The sequence below is a fragment of the Ctenopharyngodon idella genome, chromosome 7 (genome assembly GCF_019924925.1).
Source record: "Ctenopharyngodon idella isolate HZGC_01 chromosome 7, HZGC01, whole genome shotgun sequence".
Taxonomy (NCBI): Eukaryota; Metazoa; Chordata; class Actinopteri; order Cypriniformes; family Xenocyprididae; genus Ctenopharyngodon; species Ctenopharyngodon idella.
This window is the reverse complement of record NC_067226.1, coordinates 45,472,255-45,494,888: the sequence shown is the minus strand read 5'-3', so window position 1 is coordinate 45,494,888 and position 22,634 is coordinate 45,472,255. Positions and strand designations below refer to the sequence as shown.

General features: G+C 38.0%; 1 protein-coding gene across 19 annotated transcripts in view; it reads right to left on the bottom strand.

Moving 5' to 3' along the window:
* mical2a (microtubule associated monooxygenase, calponin and LIM domain containing 2a) overlaps nt 1-22,634 on the bottom strand; it is a 75,916-nt gene that overhangs the window by 16,935 nt on the left and 36,347 nt on the right. For 11 of the 19 annotated variants that reach the window (XM_051899779.1, XM_051899777.1, XM_051899778.1 and 8 more), the window contains exons 6-20: nt 19,762-19,917; nt 19,212-19,312; nt 17,731-17,988; nt 17,495-17,610; nt 16,634-16,760; nt 15,120-15,210; nt 13,033-13,180; nt 10,228-10,427; nt 8,363-8,469; nt 7,112-7,180; nt 6,878-7,015; nt 6,466-6,579; nt 5,985-6,092; nt 5,529-5,747; nt 3,417-3,524 (exon numbers count right to left, since the gene is read on the bottom strand). In XM_051899779.1, the coding sequence (XP_051755739.1) occupies nt 3,417-3,524; nt 5,529-5,747; nt 5,985-6,092; nt 6,466-6,579; nt 6,878-7,015; nt 7,112-7,180; nt 8,363-8,469; nt 10,228-10,427; nt 13,033-13,180; nt 15,120-15,210; nt 16,634-16,760; nt 17,495-17,610; nt 17,731-17,988; nt 19,212-19,312; nt 19,762-19,917 (2,060 nt within the window). Of the gene's footprint in view, nt 1-3,416; nt 3,525-5,528; nt 5,748-5,984; nt 6,093-6,465; nt 6,580-6,877; nt 7,016-7,111; nt 7,181-8,362; nt 8,470-10,227; nt 10,428-13,032; nt 13,181-15,119; nt 15,211-16,633; nt 16,761-17,494; nt 17,611-17,730; nt 17,989-19,211; nt 19,313-19,761; nt 19,918-22,634 lie in introns of those variants that run through there. The other 8 variants (XM_051899786.1, XM_051899787.1, XM_051899789.1 and 5 more) reach the window with 4 other exon arrangements.

The following is a 22,634-nucleotide window of genomic DNA, read 5'->3' as shown; positions in this document are numbered from 1 at the left end:
GCAGCTATTGAGTCTCCCAGGCACCATCAAAACTTCGAGAGCATCTGCTCAGATCTGTCAATCTCTTTCCAGCTAGCAAGAGTTTGGGGCGTGGCTACTGTAGCGGGCAGAGAGTTTGGGGTGTGGCTACTGTAGCAGGTGGAGAGTTTGGGGCATGGCTACTGTAGAAGGCTGAGAGTTTGGGGTGTGGCTACTGTAGCAGGTGGAGAGTTTGGGGCGCGGCTACTGTAGCAGGCAGAGAGTTTGGGGCGTGGCTACTGTAGCAGGTGGAGAGTTTGGGGCGTGGCTACTGTAGCAGGTGGTGAGTTTGGGGCGTGGCTACTGTAGCAGGCGGAGAGTTTGGGGTGTGGCTACTGTAGCAGGTGGAGAGTTTGGGGTGTGGCTACTGTAGCAGGTGGGGAGTTTGGGGCGTGGCTACTGTAGCGGGCGGAGAGTTTGGGGTGTGGCTACTGTAGCAGGCGGAGAGTTTGGGGCATGGCTACTGTAGCAGGTGGGGAGTTTGGGGCATGGCTACTGTAGAAGGCGGAGAGTTTGGGGTGTGGCTACTGTAGCAGGTGGGGAGTTTGGGGCGTGGCTACTGTAGCGGGCGGAGAGTTTAGGGTGTGGCTACTGTAGCAGGCGGAGAGTTTGGGGCATGGCTACTGTAGCAGGTGGGGAGTTTGGGGCGTGGCTACTGTAGAAGGCTGAGAGTTTGGGGCGTGGTTACTGTAGCGGGCGGAGAGTTTGGGGTGTGGCTACTGTAGCAGGTGGAGAGTTTGGGGTGTGGCTACTGTAGCAGGTGGAGAGTTTGGGGCGTGGCTACTGTAGCAGGTGGTGAGTTTGGGGTGTGGCTACTGTAGCAGGTGGAGAGTTTGGGGCGTGGCTACTGTAGCAGGTGGGGAGTTTGGGGCGTGGCTACTGTAGCGGGCGGAGAGTTTGGGGTGTGGCTACTGTAGCAGGCGGAGAGTTTGGGGCATGGCTACTGTAGCAGGTGGGGAGTTTGGGGCATGGCTACTGTAGAAGGCGGAGAGTTTGGGGTGTGGCTACTGTAGCAGGTGGGGAGTTTGGGGCGTGGCTACTGTAGCGGGCGGAGAGTTTGGGGTGTGGCTACTGTAGCAGGCGGAGAGTTTGGGGCATGGCTACTGTAGCAGGTGGGGAGTTTGGGGCGTGGCTACTGTAGAAGGCTGAGAGTTTGGGGCGTGGTTACTGTAGCGGGCGGAGAGTTTGGGGTGTGGCTACTGTAGCAGGTGGAGAGTTTGGGGTGTGGCTACTGTAGCAGGTGGAGAGTTTGGGGCGTGGCTACTGTAGAAGGCTGAGAGTTTGGGGCGTGGTTACTGTAGCGGGCGGAGAGTTTGGGGCGTGGCTACTGTAGCAGGTGGAGAGTTTGGGGTGTGGCTACTGTAGCAGGTGGAGAGTTTGGGGCGTGGCTACTGTAGCAGGTGGTGAGTTTGGGGCGTGGCTACTGTACCAGGTGGAGCCAGAGGGAGTTTAACAAGTGAGGCACCATGACTGACGCATTACAGAGAAAAGAAATTCAGCCGCCGTTACAGAAGTGCAAGACAAAATTTGCTGCATTTAGAAAAATGTACTTCAAAGATTAATGAATATTTCAAAGCAAACGGGGCATTGCGACTACATTGCGACACACTACAATGGATGCTTTAATACCATATAGCAACATCATGCACCCATTCAGAAAGACAAATGTTCCAGTTTATAATGTTTACTTTGATGTGTCTGGTGTAAGCAGTTGTGGCTCGTCATGTGCAGATACATTGGATGGGTTTATTATAAGCGAGACGCTTGTGCTCGCTCTAGAGTGTTTGTACTCAACACAGCTAAAAGTATTCCTAATATTTTATTATAAGTAGTCAGCCTACCTTTACCTGTTGAGACATGCCTTCACAAGCACCAGTAAGAGATGTTTGTTGAAAATAAGCTTTATTTTTGTAATTCTGCTAGGTGCCACTAGTGTCGCAGAAACTACATACTTCACCTTTAATTCAATGGAAAACAAGGCTGTGTCCGAAATCGCCCCTTAGACCCTTAAAGGGGACATGTTTTCAATGAGCTGAAACAACTCTACAGCAACTACATAAATTTATCCACTAACCATTCAGAAATGTCCAGTTTTATTCTAAAAGTTGTAACTTCTTCCTGAGTCTCTCCATCAGTGTCCGACTCCGGTTTGAACAATGTAAGGCTGAACACCGTTACTGACAATCCTCATTTTGGCTGCGTGAGATTCTCCAGCTTTGTTGTTGTTGAGCAACTGAAGTGTGAGCTGTTAAAGCTCCACCCTCTTCTGGAAAGCGGCGGGAGCAGCAGCTCATTTGCATTTAAAGGGACACACACAAAAACAGCGTGTTTTTGCTCACACCCAAATAGGGGCAAATTTGACAAGCTATAATAAATTATCTGTGGGGTATTTTGAGCTGAAACTTCACAGACACAGTCTAGACTTATATTACATTTGAGGGAACAGCCATTTGTAGCTGTGTTTGTAGCAAGCACAAACTATACAAAAGCGGCAGCCCTTCCGGCGCATTCATTTTCATTCACTCCTTCAAGTGAAATATTTTAGTGGACTAATGTAGGGAGTAGTGACTGAGGGTATAGGGGGTGATTTCAGACACAGCCCACTTTTATTTTCTTACCCCCATTGGCAGATTTGTTCGTTTTAAGCATAAAGTCACTTAATTTTTTCAGAAAACAAGAATTTATATTTTGCTTCTAAAGTAAATTTCTTAATTTAAGAATGTTTAGATATTTTACAGAAAAAAAAAAAAAAATACTGAGTAGGAACATAATTTTTGTAAGAAATGTAATAAATGCACAGAGAACGAGGATGTTTGAATGATCTGTGGACACCTGGACTGATTGTTTCTCCTGATGTGAGTAGTAAAAAAAGTAAAAAAGCTTCTCTTCCAGTCTGAGAGATCAATTTAAATGCTTACAGGAGCCCTGAGCAGCCCAGACCCCTTTATAGAGCCAAGAGAGTCATGCAAAAGTCAACAACCCTCCTCTCACATGCTTATAAAAGCTCATAAAAGAATAGTGAGAAAACATTTATTCCAACAATTTCTTCAAAGAACAACCACCTAATATGTTTCTACTGGCATAGATGCTTTGAGAGTTATGATGTCCACTGGCATTCATTGACTTTATTAACTCTTTTAAAGTAAAACAGGTCATTTGAATGCACCGAGCACTAGAGTGTGTCCTCAGTTGACCCACATCTGTTCTGCTAGAGAGATTATTAACAAATTATGGCGGAGCGGGGGTGCAGGGAATTAATTATTCAGAATGCGATGATATCTGCGAAGACTGCAGGTGCATGAAATGATGCTCAGTCACTCAGTGATCAGAGGCCAAAACCGCAGGGCATGCAACAGCAGCTGAGTGAGGAAAGCCGACACACGCAGTAACATAGTCACCTGATGTGGAGAGGAGGCCTCGCCAGAGAACAGAGAGCTCAAATGCACAGCCTTCTCCTTTATGCTTTTTTTATGAAACTCCCTGGCCTTTTGAGTCTGGGCTTTCCTCTGAGTGAGGCCGGCAGAAAGAAAACAGCAGAAAACAGGGGGGGAGATTAAAGACTGAGCCTGTGGTGCACAGGAAAATCTGTTGTTAGATCTGTTTTTACTTATAATTAGGGCTTTCAATAGAATTGCGATTAATATCATGTTTTTTTTATGCCTGATTATAACCTGATTAATCTCACTGTTTGAAATTGTTGAAATTTGCTTTTAAACAAACATATTCTGAAACAAAAACATTAATAATTCATACTGGTGGACTTTATTTTTGTTAAAGGTTCCAGCTGGAATTCATTTATCAATACATTTCTCATTAAGAACACTTCATAGAACATTGTTTCATAGCTCAGTATTTAGAAAGAGGACAGAACAAGTTTTAATGTCAGAATAGGTAAATGCATTAAATGGGACATTCTATGAAATCGGCGCATTTTCCAATTCGAGAAGATGATTTAACCCTTTGGTGCTCCTCGCGTGGCAGTCAAAAGTGACAGATTTTTTTTTATTTAAATGAAATTTATGTACTATATTTTAGTACGATAATGTTTTTTATTTAATATTTTGTATTTTTAGGAGATTTTATGTTACTAAATTATATTTATGGAATAGTTATGATCCATTTATTACCTGTTAACCACTTTTTGAGCATGGTCCCGAACATGAGATTTTGGAGGTAAATCTTGAATGCTTTGGAGCACAGCTTTAAGTTTGGTCTCTTTTTAAAGAAGACACATGGCAGATTATTGCTGTGTAAAAAAAGTGACAAAAGTATTAAAAAAAATAAACAAAAATAAACAAAAAATGAACTGTAAAATGAAAAAAATTTAAAGAAAAGTGCACAAAATTTGTATTTTTAAATTTTGTATGAAATATATTTTCCAAAACATCCTTTACACTAAAACTGTGAGAAAATCAAAGCCATAAATCTAAACAAGTTGTGTTCTAAATTTGAGCTTAATATCTCAAAAAATTAGCTTTCAGTAAGATTTTGTTTGGGTGCAGTACCAAACGCTTCCACTAGATAAAATTCATCTCCCATTTATTTCCAATGTGGTCAGGAGTACAAGTGTGAGTATTTTTTGTTTCAGGACTATTTAACCTTTTCGAATCATATCCATGATTTGTGTGTGTGTGTGTGTGTGTGTGTGTGTGTGTGTGTGTTCACATAGCAAGTGCCAAAACCTTTCTTTACCAAGTTTCGTACCATTCTGATGAAGTTAAAAAAATTCTAAAAAAACAAAATCAAAAATCAAAAAACTTTTCAGTCAAAAAATGGCCACACAGCACCAGAGGGTTAAATACATTTCTGTGAGGTTGCAAACATTCTATCTAGACATTCTAAAAATGTTGTTAAGTGCTAATAAATTGCATTGTGCCATTTCAGGCAAAATGTGTAAAAATAGCTTAATATAGGTTGGAATATTACTATTCCTTTAGAAAAGCACAGGGTTAATGGTAACAGGATTGACTGTTTTACACTTATTCATTTATAACCTTGTGATCATATTCATGACACTGCAAGGAGCTTATTAAAATAGAATTTAATTTCTATAAATATCAATAATTAATTCTTGTCTGTAAAAAAAAATCATGGTAACAGGGTTGATATTTTAAGATCCGACAAATGAAATTTAGTGACAAAAGGAGATATTTATTAATTAATATACACTACTTAAATATTTACTAAAGAGACAATAATGTAACTATGAATAGTATGTTATTTTAATAAAAGAAGGTAACAGGGTTGACATTAAATCTGGGAAAACAACTTCAAGTATTTTAAATAATATACTAAAATTAGACAGAGAGAATAAAGACAAAATACTAGCTTTTATGTCCATGTTAATGAGGTGGCATCCATTTTGGAGAATGACCCAACTGCATTACATAAATGTACTGATTAAATATATATGTGAGCATGTTTAATTTATTTAAAAGTTGGCAGTTTAACTTTAAAAGCCCTACTTATACAACAATTATTAGACCAGAAAGAAGATGGTGGTTGTTCACCTGGCTAATCTCATCTTCCACCCTCTGGAGGCGCTGGAGCATTGCTCTCATGGCCAGCACTGCTGAGTGGCAGGTGGCTGCATTTCCTGAGCCTGAGCCGGCTGTGATCTCTGCCTCTGATTGTGTGCGAGTGTGTGTGTGAGTCGGGTGAAGTGGTTTCCTCTGTGGATTCAGAGGACTGGAATGAAGCGAGGGGAAGAGAGGAGCCGAGGGTGGAAACTGTGAACACACGGCACATGTGGGCAGCGCTGGATATGGACTGTCGTACTGATAATACACAAACTTGTTGGGGAAATTTTGAAGTGTGTCAATAGTGAGGCAGATGTGAGGCATTTCATTAGTTTTAAAAAGTACATATTCTGTTTTTTTACATGTTCAGCTTTCTTTAGTGTGTAATGTTGCTGTTTGAGCATGAAAGGGGGTTTTAGGGGTTTAGATCAACTTTGGAGGTTCTACCTGTTTTTTAGGGGGTGGAGGAACTTTCTTCCTGATAATGTTAAAGAGAGGGCTATCAGTCATATCAAGCGATGGAAGTCTCGGGGGCCTCTCACCATTACAGTCAGACTGAGATCATTATACCAGGAGCGGTTTCAGAGAAAGGAAGCCAGGGTCAGAAGGACAGGAAGAAGAAAAGAGAAAGAAGAGGTTAACCAGGAAGAGAAATACTCAGATCAGCCCTAGTAAAGTGATTTTCCAGAGATCATTATTTCAAAGAATAGTTAAGCCCAACACTTTTTATTTCATTTGAAACTGGGACTGCACAATATTGGGGAAAAAAAAAACATTTGTTTTTCTGTGATATATATTGCGATATGAAAACAACTTCACCAGATGGCTTGAATAACTTGACATCAAACCTTGCGTGAAACATCAGGTACTAAATGTACTTTTTTTCTAAGTGGTCTTTGGGGGTGAAGATTAACTTTGGATGTTCTACCTGTTTTTTAGGGGGTGGGGGTGGAGGAACTTTCTTCCTGATAATGTTAAAGAGAGGGCTATCAGTCATATCAAGCGATGGAGGTCTTGGAGGCCTCTCGCCATTACAGTCAGACTGAGATCATTATACCAGGAGTGGTTTCAGAGAAAGGAAGCCAGGGTCAGAAGGACAGGAAGAAGAAAAGAGAAAGAAGAGATTAACCAGGCACAGGAAAACTCAGATCAGCCCTAGTAAAGTAATATCATAATATCTTCCCACCTTGTATTTAGAAGATTAGAACTGGACGATAATACAGTTTACATTTTTGCAACAATATTACCAATCATGCAACAGAGATTTGCTATATCATATATACCGCTTTATGTGAGTATACTGTAATGTAATGCAAATCTTCCACTGAAGCTGTCTTTACCTGCCTGCGAATAGAACAGCTTGCTGTGCTGTCCTCAAATTTTGCTAGAAGTTGAGTGGCCATAAACTTGACCTTGTTTTCCTTCAGTTCCCGTCCCTCACTGGATACAGAAGAACTCTGATTGAAGGGTTTGGTTGTCTGGAAGAGAGATAGACCAATCAGAATCAGTTCCAGTTTCACATGCTTTTATCTTCAGTTTAACATTACTATATACTATAACACTGTAATACTGACCTCTTCTAAGTAACTAATTTTCCGTCTTCTCTTGTATATGGCATCGTTGTCTTCAAACTTTTTATCAGTCTAAGAAGCACAACAACAGTAAATTATACTTTCAATGCTGTCAATAGAATTGTGATCATTTACATTTCATATCACATTTTTATGCCTGATTAATTATAATTTCACTAAAAATACATACAAATTCTGAAACAATAAGTTACACTCTAAAAAAACAACCCAAGTTGGGATGAAAATGGACAAACCCAGCGATTGGGTTGTTTTAAAACAGCGATTGAGTTGTTTAAACCCAGAGGTTGGGTTGTTTTAACTCAGCGAATTAATTGTTTTAACCCAGAGGTTGGGTTGTTTTAACCCAGCGATTGAGTTGTTTTAACCCAGAGGTTGGGTTGTTTTAACTCAGCGAATTAATTGTTTTAACCCAGAGGTTGGGTTGTTTTAACCCAGCGATTGAGTTGTTTTAACCCAGCGATTGGGTTGTTTTAACCCAGCGAATGGGTTTAACCTAGCAGTTAGGTTTTTAACCCAGCGAATGGGTTTAACCCAGCAGTTGTTGTTTTTTTTTTTTTAACCCAGCAATTGAATTGTTTTAACCCAGCGAATTGGTTGTTTTAATCCAGCGCTTGGGGTAAATATTTGGCTTAAATTTAACTCAACTATTGCTTAAAATGAACCCAAAATATGTTGGAAATTAACATTTATTAATAAGTTTAATGAATAATAATTAAACAATAAACATTTATTAAATTGCTTATTAATAAATGTTCACCTTTTGATTATTATTGTTTCCTCTAGTAATTATGTGTCTGATTTTTAATTTCCAACCTATTTTGGGCTCATTTTAAGCCAGCCATATAGTAATTTTTAAACAATAGTTAAGTTAAATAAAACTGACCAGCACATTGGTCAAACATTTAACCCAACCGCTGGGTTTGTCCCTTTTCAACTCAACTTGGGTTGCTTTTAACCCAGCATTTTTTAGAGTGTACGCTTATATTTCATACTTGTGGACTTTATGTATGTTAAAGGTCCTAACTGGAATTAGTTTATAAATCCATCAATATATTCATTTCTTATAAAAATACATTTTCAAATAAGAAGACATATAAGAACAGTCTTTCGTAGCTGAGTTTTTCTTTATCAATTTCACAGTGATGTCCAAACTTGATAGCATGAACAAAATAAAAGTCCACCAAACACAAACTGTAAAAGCGCTCGTAATAGATCGAACCCATTGTATACTACCTTTGGTATGCGTTTACGAGGCTGAAGTGAACTCAGGGACTTGTAAACAGGTCTGGCAGAACCTGATGGACATTTTTCATTATTTGCATCACCATCTCGCTTTGAATCTACAATAAACCACATGACAAAAAATTTGCATGACATTTGTCAATAAACAAGCACTGTAACCAAACATACACCTCTTTACATACATAAAAGCCTCATATTGCAGCTTGATTGTACTAGAAGAAGCTATCTGAATCAAACATGCTTCTGCTGTATCACAGGTATGACATTTAACTTTTCTGAGGCCAGACAATATATAATATTTACGGCCTCCTCCAGTCCGGTGATGTGCAGATCTGTAGGGCGGAAACCTGGTCTCAGACAGACATGCATTCTTGGCATGACTGAAGGAATTGTGTAACACAAATGTTCTCGTGCGAAAGGCCAGATAAAATGTTTCTCTTTAGGGATTTTCCATAAAAGCACTGTATGTTTCCTTTATTGGTCACACCTTATGTAAACTCGAACTTGGTGGAAGACACGCTCAACGCAGGTAAAAGGTTGTGGTCTGTTCTTTAAGCACCTTTAATTGTACTTTTGGTATACTAAACTGGTATACTTAAAGTCTGCTAAACTGTACTTAAACTAATTTTGTACTTAATGCACTTTAATTGTGTGGAAATAGTGCTGAGGTCCAATTAAACATAGACTGAAGTAAATTTGATTGTGCTGAAGTGGAACTATTGCAAGTATACTTTAGGTACACTTTAAATATCTTGCATTTAAAGACTGATATTATACAAAGATCACACAATCCTTATTAATAGTGATATTAAAACACTTTTCATGCATAATATTAAGAAATGTGCATTGTGCAATAAAGAAATACTCCAAATAGAGTTAAATTATAATTTTATATCAGTAAGTCTTAAGTGATATGTCAATAAATATGTTAATGTATTTGAAGTATACTTAGTATGAAATAAATGTATGTTAAACAGATTTAGGTATAGTTTTTTTGTACTAAGGACGTTACATATGTAATTAAGGAAGTGCCATCCAATTGTCATGCTGGACATAAATATTACTGTTTTTAAATTCAACATTTTTTAATATATACTTTTAATTTATACTTATATACCAAGTTTAGTGTTTTGTTCTTTTCTCATATTTAAAATACTAAAAAGAATTTAAAATATTTTCCTCATATTTTAATCGTTTAATCAAATTTGTAGGGTCATAAAAACAAATATTTTGTATATTAATACTTTTATTACTCTGAAGATTTCTGAAGGATCATGTGACAGTAATGATGCTGAAAATTCAGCTTTGACATCACAGGATTTTTGCTGATTTTACGGTCACAATTTCCTCTGTGTTTTGTGTTCTAGGGCTTTTATTTTGAAGTGTATTTTCTGTTTCCATTGTTCACTTCTTGTGGTTTGTTCCTGTTTGCCTTTCTTTCTATAGTTACCCTTGTTTGTTTCCGTGGCAATTCATTGCCCACACCTGTGCCTTCTCAAGCCTCTTGTTATCCAGTGTATATATACAGTATACCACTGTGTTTCAGTGGTCTGTCCTTGTCATGTTTTTGGTAAAGCTTATTTGCATTATTATCTTCTTCTGTTTGGATTATCTTTGTTTGTATGTTTATTCAATAAAACTGCTGTGAATTGATTTTAAAAATATGAAGTCATTTTAAATTGTGATAATATTTCTCAATATCACTATTTTACTGTATCTTTGATCAAATAAATGCAGCTTTGGTGAGCAGAAGAGACTTTTAAAAAATCTTATAAAGTCTGTATAAATGGTAGTATGCTATTCCAAACAAAGTCAGCGACCCTTAATAGACTGTAATGAAAGAGTTCACGATCTACCTGAAGGAGGTAGAGGCGTTCCCCGGAAAAGCTCATAGAATTTGGAGAGGTAGATGCCCATGCTGGTCTTGTCCGGCTCCGGTCCTGACGCCAGCTCTTTCCCTGTGATGAACGGCTTGATGCCAAACTCCTTCTCGGCCACGTCAAATGCCAGCTGAAGGTTTTTGGCACAGTCTTCCTCATTCAGAGAGTCATAATCGCTAAAGGAAACAATAAGATAAGAACAGAGAGCACAGGACCTGAATTAAACAAGCTGCCCTCTTGATGACATTTGTGCTAAGAAAGGTCAATCCCAAGTTATGAAACTTCTCTGCTTTGCTTTAGCTACTTCTGACAGACTTGAAAAATGGCTCCTGATAAAGTGTGTGAAATATTGCACATGGTTACGCTGTTCTAACTCTTTCACAGCCAAGAACGCTCAAGTTTAAAAGCCTATGTTTTGATGAATAAGTATCGAGTGGCAGAAGAAAGAAAGAAGCTGTAACACAGGAAAGTGATTTCTCAAGAGGTCAAAGTGTTTTTCACATGTCCTGCTCATGTTTAGGATTACACAGTAACTAACTGTGTGAAGGCAAATGCTAAGAAACACACAGGACTGGATCTGTTGCCAACACAGAACATGATTTATGGTCATGTCAGAAAGCAGACCAAATATTTATGAAATGCGCTAATGACTTAATTCCATTGCTTATGTTTTACTCATCAGATGAACATTATCAAAGCGTCATGTCATCTACTGTTTAACTAGGGACTGCCATATTCATCCTTTATAATGGACAATATTAACATGTATTATGGTTGTTAAGAAATGTTACTGTACCATGGTAATATTGTTTTAGTTTTTTTTGCAAATGGTACCATTGTTATACCAATACCATGTTTTTTTTGGATATTTGGATGGTAATACTAAGGGTTTTCTTAGACTTGGTACTATGTTACTGCCATGCTTTTTTAAGACATGAACCATATTTATTTGGACATGACACCATGAGACTATGTGTTTTCGATGTGTTTTTGGTAACACTTTATTAGGGGTTCAAGTGTGTAGAGGTGAAACCCTATTGTAATTGTTAGATTTCCCAAGGATCAGCATTCTCACCTAAAACTGATCGGGCACACCAAACCGTAAGTCGTAGAGACTTGAAATTTTGAAGGCTGGTAGTACTCACACCGTCTACAACATCACTGAGGCTCACCCCAATCGGCCTCACGGGGGGCGCTACAAGCGGAGAAAAGTGCAAAATCGCTCATAACTCCTTTGATGGTCGCCCTGGCAAAATTTTCGGGTATTTTGGATTTTTTGAAAAACATATTTTTGCGAACTAGTCCTAGGTTTTTGGCCTGATCAGAACCAAACCAGTGCAGCAAGATTCTCTGGAGTCTGATTGTCAATAATTATCAAAACAAAGTTGACATTTTGGTTCACGGTCTCAAAGGGGCGCCAAAACCTTCGAAATGCGCAGAGCCAGTTTTACTAAAACAACGGAATGAGATATTTTCACCAAACTTGGCACACATGCGTAAGTGCTCATTCTGTGGTCACATGAAAAACGACGTGGCGATTGGCCACATGGTGGTGCTATAACATGGAAAAAAATTTAAAATGGCTATAACTACGCAACCTGAAGTCTGATTGACCTGAAAATTGTCATGTGGTGTCTTTGTTCAAGGTGCCAAGACTGCCTTAAAGGTCATTGGCGTATCTCGAAAAACGCGTCCGCTGGCGGCCAATGAAGTTTGAGCACCTATCAGACAAGCTTAATGGAGACCGATCAGAACGAAACTCGCTGGGCCTGTTTGACTTGCGGCCCTAGAGGCCTGTGAGAAATTCAAAAGAAATCGGCCACCGGGGGCGCCTTCACATTTTTCACGTGCCTAAAGGATTAGATATCACGCGATTTATCGCACACGCCCACAACATTCATATCGCATGGTAGAGCTCCTCATTCTGAGCAACTTTGCCTCTAGGACCGCCACTGTCCATCGAACTGTTCAAACCATGTATTTCATTAGTAAAATGCCGTTATTGGCTGTAAATATTCTTTTCCATCTCAGATGTAAATGGTTGTATGCTTGCTAAAGAAAACATCATTACATCATGTGCTTAAAGGCCTTAAAGTGCTTGAACCCCAATAACTGCTGCTCGCAGCTATATTTTTACAGTGTCGTTATACATGTTACATGTAGTTACTATAGTAATGACTATGAATTATGCATAATTACATGCACTTAAACCCTAGCCCTATTGTAAGTACATGTTAATTAATATTACTCAATATGTAGATGTACAATTACACTATAACAAGGACACCTTAAAATAAAGTGTAACCTTTTTTTCTAGATATACGGTAGTACCAACATAATACCACGGTAGTTAAGAAATAGTACTGTAATATGTTTTTTTTTGTTTTTTTTTGCACATTGTATCATAGTAATACAATTTTCACTTTGTAGCATGGTAATACTATGTATTTATTTAGACATGTACCATGGTAATACCACAGTATTTTGAAATACCTTGGAGTATATCATGGTACTGTATATTAATAATGGTAGTAATACAGTACCATTGCGTATATTAAAACACTATGGTATCGCCAACACTTTACCATAGTACTGCAACAATACTATGGTAAGGGACATTTAGATGACTTTAGGTGATTTGGTAACACTTTATTTACAGTGTCCTTGTTACACATTACATGCAGTTACTACATTAATAACTACAAATTATGCATAATTAGAGACAAAGACAATGGTCTGATGATGTTTCCTGAGGATGAGAGATGATATAAAGAATCTCACATGAGCTGCGGTCTGAAGTGATGAATGAGAGCACAGAGAGCCAGGCCACTGCTCCAACAGGAAGTGAGGTCAGTCACACTCACACCCCTGTAGCCCTCTGTCTGCTTCTGACACCACGTCAGTAACCGACTCGGTCTGATCTCAGACTCTGTTAGACACACAAACACAAGCAGAGGAAAATGTTATTTTGAATCTGATCAACCCGAACAAATATACAAGGGTTGATGATCTGGGCTGAAAGTCAAGGTGACGTCTTCTCTTTGTCAGTTTTCTGAACTTGCCTCATCAATGTCAGAGCATGATAATCATCCTCTTACGCAACACACTATTTATTAATGTTTCACAGTAGTGTGTCACCCTGACAGCTAACAGTTGTTTTTAGGTGCAGTAAAGCCATGTGTCAACAAGCACAATTGAACAGCAAGAGCTGAAAGGATTTATTGTGATTGATTTAAGGAAACAGCAGCATGAACAGAGCCTAAGGAAATGTGGTAGTTCTGTTTTTGCCTCTTATTCTATTTCCTCTTAAGAGGCAAAATTAGCCAATGAAAGAGGAAGTTCTGCAGAAAAGTGTATGTACAGCACATTTTGTATTGATGTAAAATACCGGTCAAAAGTTTGGAATAATTACGATTTTTTGAATGTTTTTTTTTTTAAAGAAGTCTTCTGCTCACCAAGGCTGCATTTATTCGATCAAAAATACAATTAAAACAGTAATATTATTACATTTTAAAATAATGGTTTTCTGTTTTAATATATTTTAAAGGAGTCATGAATTGAGAAATCAACTTTTCCTTGAGCTTTTGATATATAAGAGGTAATCGTACTATAAGAATATCCTGTAAGTTTCAGAACTGAAAACTTCCTTGTTAGTCCAATAAAAGCTTTTATTGCCACCAGGCCCAGAGACCTGACTGATCCTGGAATGTGCCTGTCTATGATAGATAGGTGAAACCCCGCCTCCGTAGAAGAAATCAACGCCTACTTCATCATTGTAACATTAGCCCCGCCCACTGGTGTGATGAGAGGGAAAGAAGAGCAATACAGACCTAAAAATAACATTACCTTTCAAAGGTTCCTAATGCTAGGAATATGATTATTTATTTTCAACAATGTGAACGTCTCAGTTGAGCTTTGTTTATTTGTATTCGGTACATTTCACTGTGGATTCTTTGGTAAATCAATCGCATTTCGGGACAGGCTTTGCAAACAGATTTTTACGATACGGACTCGAAAGTAATGCAACAACATGTAAGTAACTTTGTTAATTCTAATGCCTGATCTGATATGTAATGATTCACGTACAGTCAGATGTTCTTTGTCTGTGTGTCAGTCAATCAAAGTAGAATGAAAATAATCTGTTATTTAAACTGTTATTAAATGATATATAGAAAGATCAAAGAACGCTTCCTTTACAATCGCTGGAGCTGTCAATCAAACAGCACGAGTTTATCAGTGACTGAGTTCGGGACTCGTGACAGTACCATTCAGTAGTTTGGGGTTTTAATTTTAAGAACAATATTTTTATTCAGCAATGATGCATTAAATTGATAAAAGTGCTGAAAGAGCAGCAAGAACATTCTTCAAAATGTCTTCTTTTATGTTTCACAGAATTCATATAGGTTTGAGGGTGAGTAAATAATGAATTTCCTTTTTTTTTGTTGGGTGAACTATTCCTTTGGCAGCATGGCGATTCTTACACCAGATTTGTTTAGGGTCGTACTCTCCTCACTTTGGCTCTGCTGGTAATAACAAACCTCAGTTTGGATCAAATTCCCGCAGCAGAAATAAATTCTGCCTCTCCCTGAACCTGCCACATGTCGGGAGGAGTGCACTCGCTCTGCTGTTTTGAGAACGTTCCTAAAACAGGAGCTGGCTGTTATCTGCTGGAAGTAGGAATGCTGTAAACACTTGCCTGAGCTGGTCGCCTTTTCTCATCGTCAGTGATTATCATATGCAAATCTGAGCCCTCATATACGGTACTAGCCTGGAGGCAACTCTTGAGGAACTGGATGGTCCACTCAAAAAGTAAAAGAGCAGAGGATAATTATAGATATGTGTTAGACTGATTAGAAGGTTCTTCTAACCTCGCCTGGCCAAGTTGACAGGGCGGCGTATCGTGGCAGCCCGTTCCAGAGAGCACAACTTCATCTCTCCACAGATATAGTTGTTGCGGACCTGCAAAAGAGAATATAGTACAGTAGTGAGAGATCATTTCAACGAGAGTAAATGATTCTGATTATATGAGCCATGTTAAATAAGAAAAAGAAAAAAAAAAAGACATTGTAAAATCACTATAACAGCTTCAAGGAACTTATTGCTTTCATAAAACAGTGACAGCATAAATACTGGAAAAGACACCTGTGTACAACGAATGGTTTAATTTAATAATAATAATAATAATAATAATAATACTATAAATGTTTGTAATAAATATACAGTTCTGTCTTCGTATATTACTGTACTATAAGCTTGGCAACTATAAGTAGTCTACAGTTGGGCTATTTTATTATATTATTTATTTATTGTGTTTATGTACACTACCAGTCAAAAGTTTGTCAAAAAAATATTTTTAATGTTTTTGAAAGATTTGAATCAAAAATACAATAAAACATTCATAAATACTGTTACAATGAACTGTTTTCTATGTTAATATATTTACAAAAGTAATTTATTCCTGTGATCAAAGCTGAATTTTCAGCATCATTACTCTAGTCTTCAGTGTCACATGATCCTTCAGAAATCATTCTGATGCTGATTTGCTGCTCAGTTACAATCAATTATTATTAGTGCTCAATTATTAATAATGATTCTTATTATTATAAAATGCAGAAATTAGTTTTTGCTGCTTAATACATTTGTGGAAACCTTGAAACATTTTTTCAGGGTTTTTGATGAATAGAAAGCTCAAAAGAACAGCAATTATTTCAAATAGAAACTTACCCCGGTTTCCACAAAAATATTATGCCGCAAAAACAGTTTTCAACTAATAATAAAAAATGTTTCTTGAGCAGCAAATCAGCATATTAGAATGATTTCAGAAGGATCATGTGACACTGAAGACTGGAGTAATGATGCTGAAAATTCAGCTTTGCATCACAGAAATAAATTACATTTTAAAATATATTAAAACAGAAAACAGTTCACTTAAATTGTAAAAATATTTCACAATATTACTGTTTTTACTGTATTTTTTATCAAATAAATGCAGCCTTGGTGAGCAGAAGAGACTTCTTTAAAAAAATTAATAATTAATTAAAAAAAATCTGAATTATTACAAACTTTTAACTGGTAGTATATTCATGTATTTATGGTGATTGTCATGGGTGTTTTATAAAAGCAGTAAGTCACTTGAGCTTGTGAATTGCAGTGATTTTGGTATCACTTTATTTTAAGGTGACACGTTACTACAGTACATGTACTTACTATAGTAATAACAGTAAATTATGCATAATTACAAGTAACTAACCCTAAACCAAACCCTAACTCTAATAATACTCAGTACTTATTTGAGTAAGCACAATGTAACTATGTCACCTTAAAATAAAGTGTAACCATGATTTTTGTAATGTATTGTGCACAAATAGAAATAACATCTCACCTGGTGTGGCCTCACACAGTTTGAATTAAGGTTTGGATAGCGTGTTCCTGGATCTATGGTGTACAAATCAAAGTTTTTGGTAATGTTTTCAGGTGTTGTCTGAGGTAGCAATCGGTACAGACTCTCCCTAGAAAAATAATGAAGCAACTATATGAACAAACTATTAATAGTATTCTAAGTACCTATTAAAGGGTTAGTTCACCCAAAAATGACATTTCTGTCATTAATTATTTACACTCATGTTGTTCCAAACCTGTAAGACCTTCATTCATCTTCGGAAGACAAATGTAATATTTTAATATTCAAATATTTTTGATGAAATCCGAGAGCTTTCTGAACTCCCTTTACGCAGCAATGTCATAACCAATTTTAAGGCCCAGAAAGGTAGTAAAGACATCGTTAAAATAGTCCATGTGACTACAGTGGTTTAACCTTAATGTTATGAAGTGATGAGAATACTATTTGTGCGCAAAAATAAACAAAAATAATGACTTTATTCAACAATTTCTTCTCTTCCCTGTCAGTATCCTACGCTGTTTACGTTGTAAACACAGTGCAGCGCTTCCGGCCAATAATGAGTCGGCATTCTGAGGGGTTTGGAACGACATGAGGCTGAGTAATTAATGACAGAATTTAAATTTTTGGGTGAACTAACCCTTTAAGGCTTTCAACATATTTGAAAAAAGTCATAAATTAAAATGAATGAATATTAATCACGAGACATTTATTTATTTATGTCATCATTTTAATATGAACAAATGATCACTGATTATAGATGAAAATATGTTTCAGTATGCATCTGGAGCTGTATGTGACTGTGTGTGCATTTGTTTGCACATGTGAATTTTGACCTTCACTGACCTCTCTGCCAGCACCTCCAGTGGATTTCTACCCTGCGCCCAACTTTTTACCATCCAAGCCGTGTCAAAGGCTGCCAGGAAGCCGCGGGCACAGCCTGTCCCCATAGGCCAGAAGGGCTACAGTTAGACAGACAACCACAAACGCATGTCATCAGAATCTAGCGTAATAATCATAAATATAAACAAGCACAAGAATGATGATTATTCAGTCATAATTGCACAGTAGTGTAATCTCACCTCCAGAAGGCTGTCTCCTACTAGTGCCACCAGTACACTATGACCAAACCTCTCCCTGACCAGAGCGGCATTTTCTGAGGCATACATGCTTGTGAAGTCGAACATGGCCACATCAGGCTGACCGCAGTGGTTCATGGCGTAGTCCAGCGTGGGCAGCTGGTAGTGAGTGGCGTAGTCGGCTGCCTCTCGTGCATACGTTAGCAAAGCCTCTTGATTCACATTCTCACTGTTCAGCAGTGCCTCAGTGTCGATATAATCCTAGCGAATACAAAAATTTTTGTTACCACACCAAACATAATGTCTACTGACTGTAAGCAAGCTGTGATAGCTGATTCTTTAAAGGGGACCTATAATGCTCCTTTCACAAGATGTAATATAAGTCTCTGGTGTCCCCAGAATGTGTCTGTGAAGTTTCAGCTCAAAATACCCCACAGATCATTTATTATAGCTTGTCAAATTTGCCCCTATTTGGGTGTGAGCAAAAACACGCCATTTTTGTGTGTATCCCTTTAAATGCAAATGAGCTGCTGCTCCTGGCCCCCTTTCCAGAAGAGGGCGGAGCTTTAACAGCTCAAACTTTAGTTGCTCAACAACAACAAAGCTGGAGAATCTCATGCAGTCAAAATGAGGATTGTCAGTAACGGTGTTCAGCCTTACATTGTTCAAACCGGAGTTGGACGCTGATGGAGAGACTCAGGAAGAAGTTACAACTTTTAGAATGAAACTGGATGTTTCTGAATGGTTAGAAGATAAATTTATGTAGTTGCTGTGGAGTTGATTCAACTCATCGACTAGCGAGGTATTTTTTTTGTTATTTAAAGAGCGTGTTAGTAATATGCGCCTATAGGCAGGTGCACAACACGCACACAGGGACGTGCAGCAGCACACAAACTTTTTTAAATATTAAAAATAAAAGGATTCCTCTCTGGAGAAGCGTTCAGTCTTTCCGCTTGCAAATTCCGCCATGTAAATAGTGAATCCGCCATGGTGCAAGCACAACTGGCTTTTAAAGGGAATGGGAGATGAGACTCTGACTGGTTTATTGCATGTTACGACCAAAACATACCCATGACTCATTAAGAGACTAGGTACAACCCTTTTGGACCATGCGACGAGCCCTTAGATCATTAAAATAGGGCCCTTAGTTTCTTATCAGAAGTAAGAAAGCACAAATGCTCTTTGTGACTATTGGATGGGAGGCGCTACAAATAATGTTTGGTATAGCAAAAAAATGCAGACCTAGCTACTCTGGCAACTCTGCCTTTAACTACGGGTGAATCATAGGGTCAAATAGAGCCTGCTTTAACGTCGCTATTTTTTAACTGTTAATGCGTTATTGTCATGTTAACTAAATTCAACACAAGAGAGATTTTCTTCACAGTTCACACACAGTATAAGTTTCACACACAGTCTGAAAACGTTTTCTAGCACCCTTTTGATTGATTAACAATTGGCCAATGGCATTAAAGCATCAAACTCACATGAAGGATGACACCTTTGTCCAGCAGACTCTGCTTCTTAGCTGTCATGACAAAGTAGTGTGTGTTGTCTCTGTAGTATACGATGTTCTCTAGATCAATCCCTGCGAAAAAGACAAAATCGTAGTCTTATATGAATCTGTGTCATATTTTTTTGCTAATTTTCTTGCATGTAATATGACAAAAAGAGTCTCTTGAGGTCAGTGTGAGTTTAAGACAGGATTTTAAAGGAATTCAGTTTCAAAGGGGTACGAGTCACGACAGGTATACAAAGCATACGTATGTTTTTGAAAGGAGGAAGCCCATAATCCCCTGGAGGATAAACATTTACGTGAAAAATCAGAGCAAGAGTATGATAACTGAAATATGGCCGCTCCTCACAGCAGATAACACTGACACGCTTATGGAAAACATTGCGGGAAAATACCGGGATGAGGTGAAAGTCCATAGCTGAGATGGTTGGGAGATATTTCTTTATTATCCATTGAGCTGAATGCCTAGTTTAGACTAATGTGGTGTAGTTTTAGTGGCTAATGTGTCGTATTTTGCTCACCAGTTTCCTGTTTGAGATCCTGAAAGAATTTCTGGTTGAAGATGAAGGCAACTCCACTTATCTCCTCAACCTTTGCCTCAGCGGTGGTGTTTCTGTTGATGAAGTTTGCCGTTATAGCGATGGCCAGTTTGCCACGAAATTCCTTCCTCCTGAACCCTGAGAAAGAGAAGAAGGGAAAAAGTGTAAGGGGAAAATGTTCTGGTCCCTACATAATGTCCCTCAAAATTTTTAAAGCAAAAATGTTCCTGTTTGACAGAGGTACACTAATGAAGGGAAAATGTGCCACTCTGCCAGTATCACAAGCCCATTATTTTAGGCTCAAAGATGCTCAGTGTAACCAACTACAATGAGACAGGTTTCCAGGGACTTTGACCAGAGTTATTATTATTAACTAAACCTAAAACCATGCAGTAAAGTTCAACATTTCTCAATTTTGTTTAGTTTAGGTTGAAGTACTAAAATAACTAAAGCTAAATAAACTAAAACTAAAAACTATAAGTTAATAAAAAAATGACAAAACCACAATGAAATTACAAAAATTTTAACTAAAGTTAAAACAGAAAATATAAAACTGAAATCTAATTCAACATATTTACAAAAAAAAAATATAACAGTGTATCATTAACACTAAAATTACTTGAAGATATTTGATGTTTAATGAACAAATATGAACAACAGAATTTTGGACCAATGTGATTTGGGAAGTCACATCACATATGTCTAAAAAGTGCATATAGTAAAAGATATTTCAGTCAGGAGCATAAAATATTGTTGATAATGGTGATAACATACACTTTCAACAAAGGCTGAAAGAGAATGAATTCATCCAAAATCAATGGTCAAGTGCCCAACTAAAGGGACTTCAAACAGACTTCAACAACTTTTGTACATGTACCATATGAAAGATATAAAGCCAAACTGGTTTGAAATAAGTGAATATGGTAATGCTGTTTTTGGAGTTGTTGAATCATCCTCTGGTGAGAAATCATTGATTTTTTTTGCAGTCTTATCTTCAATGATTTTGCTTGTTAACAGCAGGTGTTCATCACTAATGCTCAATCATCACTTATAGAGTGAATCTACTTTATTTAACTAACTACAACATTGCTTCAGTGCTACTTTTGCTCTCTATAGATTGGGACCGTATGAAAACTGAGCAGTGTTTGTTTAACACTGAGGATTTTACTGTGTAACAGTAAACATGTAACCAACAACATGCGTTTTTCTTTTTTAAACAATTTATTAAAACTGATTTGGAAAATTGTTTCAGTCTTTATTTAACTACGAACTAGGGGGTGTAAAGGTACACAAACATGACAGTTCAGTATGTACCTCAGTATTGAAGTTCGGTACGGGTTCGGTACAGCAGGGGGAAGAAAACTAAACATAAAATTGCTTGTTTTTATTAAACTGTGATTACATGTAATCATACCGATCGATCGTCTCTTCTTCTTCTTCTGCACATTTTACTAGTAGCAAACAGCACTGCTTTACCGCACGCACCCCCTTCTGGATTGGAGTGTGGACTGTATTCGTCTTATGACTTCATGCATTGAACCGTGGCGTCCGTACTGTTCGGTTCAGGATGAATACATGTACCGTTACACTCCTACTATGAACACACACTAAGAAACGTGATATGTAACACATACGTAAGTTTTGTTGTGGTCTTGCTGGGATCATACAAGCACTCAAAAGACAACATATGCTGGTCCACTAAGCACACCAGCATCCCAAGCTCGTTCCAGCGTGCAAAACATACCTTATGCTGGTGACCAGCAATGCTGGATTTTTCAGCATGGGTGTCTTAGATGCTCAGTTATGAAAGTAGAAGGAACTTAAAGTGGCTTTACTAAACACTAATGGCAAATAAGTTCATCCTTTCCTGGCAAACTTTACAAAAATGGCACAAGCTGTTCATTTTCAAAGCTGTTGAGTGGGTCGACTTGGCTCTAGTTTCTCATCCTGCAGAATAATGTATGAGAGTCTACAGACACACATTTGATTAAGAGCCAGAACTGTTAACTTGCTAAGACATCAACTCTCTTCTTCATCATCTGCGTTACTCTCTCCAAATGTAGCTGTTTTCGTCTGACCGCTGCTCTGCCTCAGATTGGGATAAATTTAACATTCCCTAGACGTCCTGAACTAGCTCACTTAATGTCCAAAACAAGCTTGGTTTCTTTTTCCCTGAGGTTACTCATAATTGGGCAGTGAGCTAACATCTCATAGTTTGGAGGGCCCCACAAATGGCCTTTTTTGGAAAAAGCATCTGATTAGGGATAAGCGCAAAGATGACGAACCTGGAAAACAGAGTCCAATGGACACACATCATCAACTGAAAAGCGTTCAAAAACCCTGAGAGCTCCTCGAGAGCACATGCTGATTCGCTGAACTCATTTGTAACTGGTGGGCGGCTGGTGACATCATGCAGTATCGCTTTTCACAGCACAACTCGATTTTATGGCTTAATAACCTTCTTGGATGAAACAATCCATTCTAGGGACTTCAGCCAAGAGCACATGCCAAATTTTAAGAGTTGCTGAGGTTGTTTTGGTGACAGGAGGAGCGTAACAAAGAGAGGTTTTGGATAATATCTGAAGAAGTTTTATTAGTGCTGTTTAAGGCTAAGGCTAGCATTAATTTTGCTCACATTTAGCATTAGAGATTTGAGAAAAAGTTAAACTTCGGTATGTAATCCATCCTACACTGTTTGTGCTGCAGATGTGAAGGATACCTCAAATTGTGTGAGTGTGTTATTACATTATTTGAAAGACCATATGGCATGCTATTTTAATGCGCATGCTCTCATATTTTAGGTAGGTGCAATTTTAGTTACTGCTAGAACAGTTTGTAATCATAGAGCAAAGATT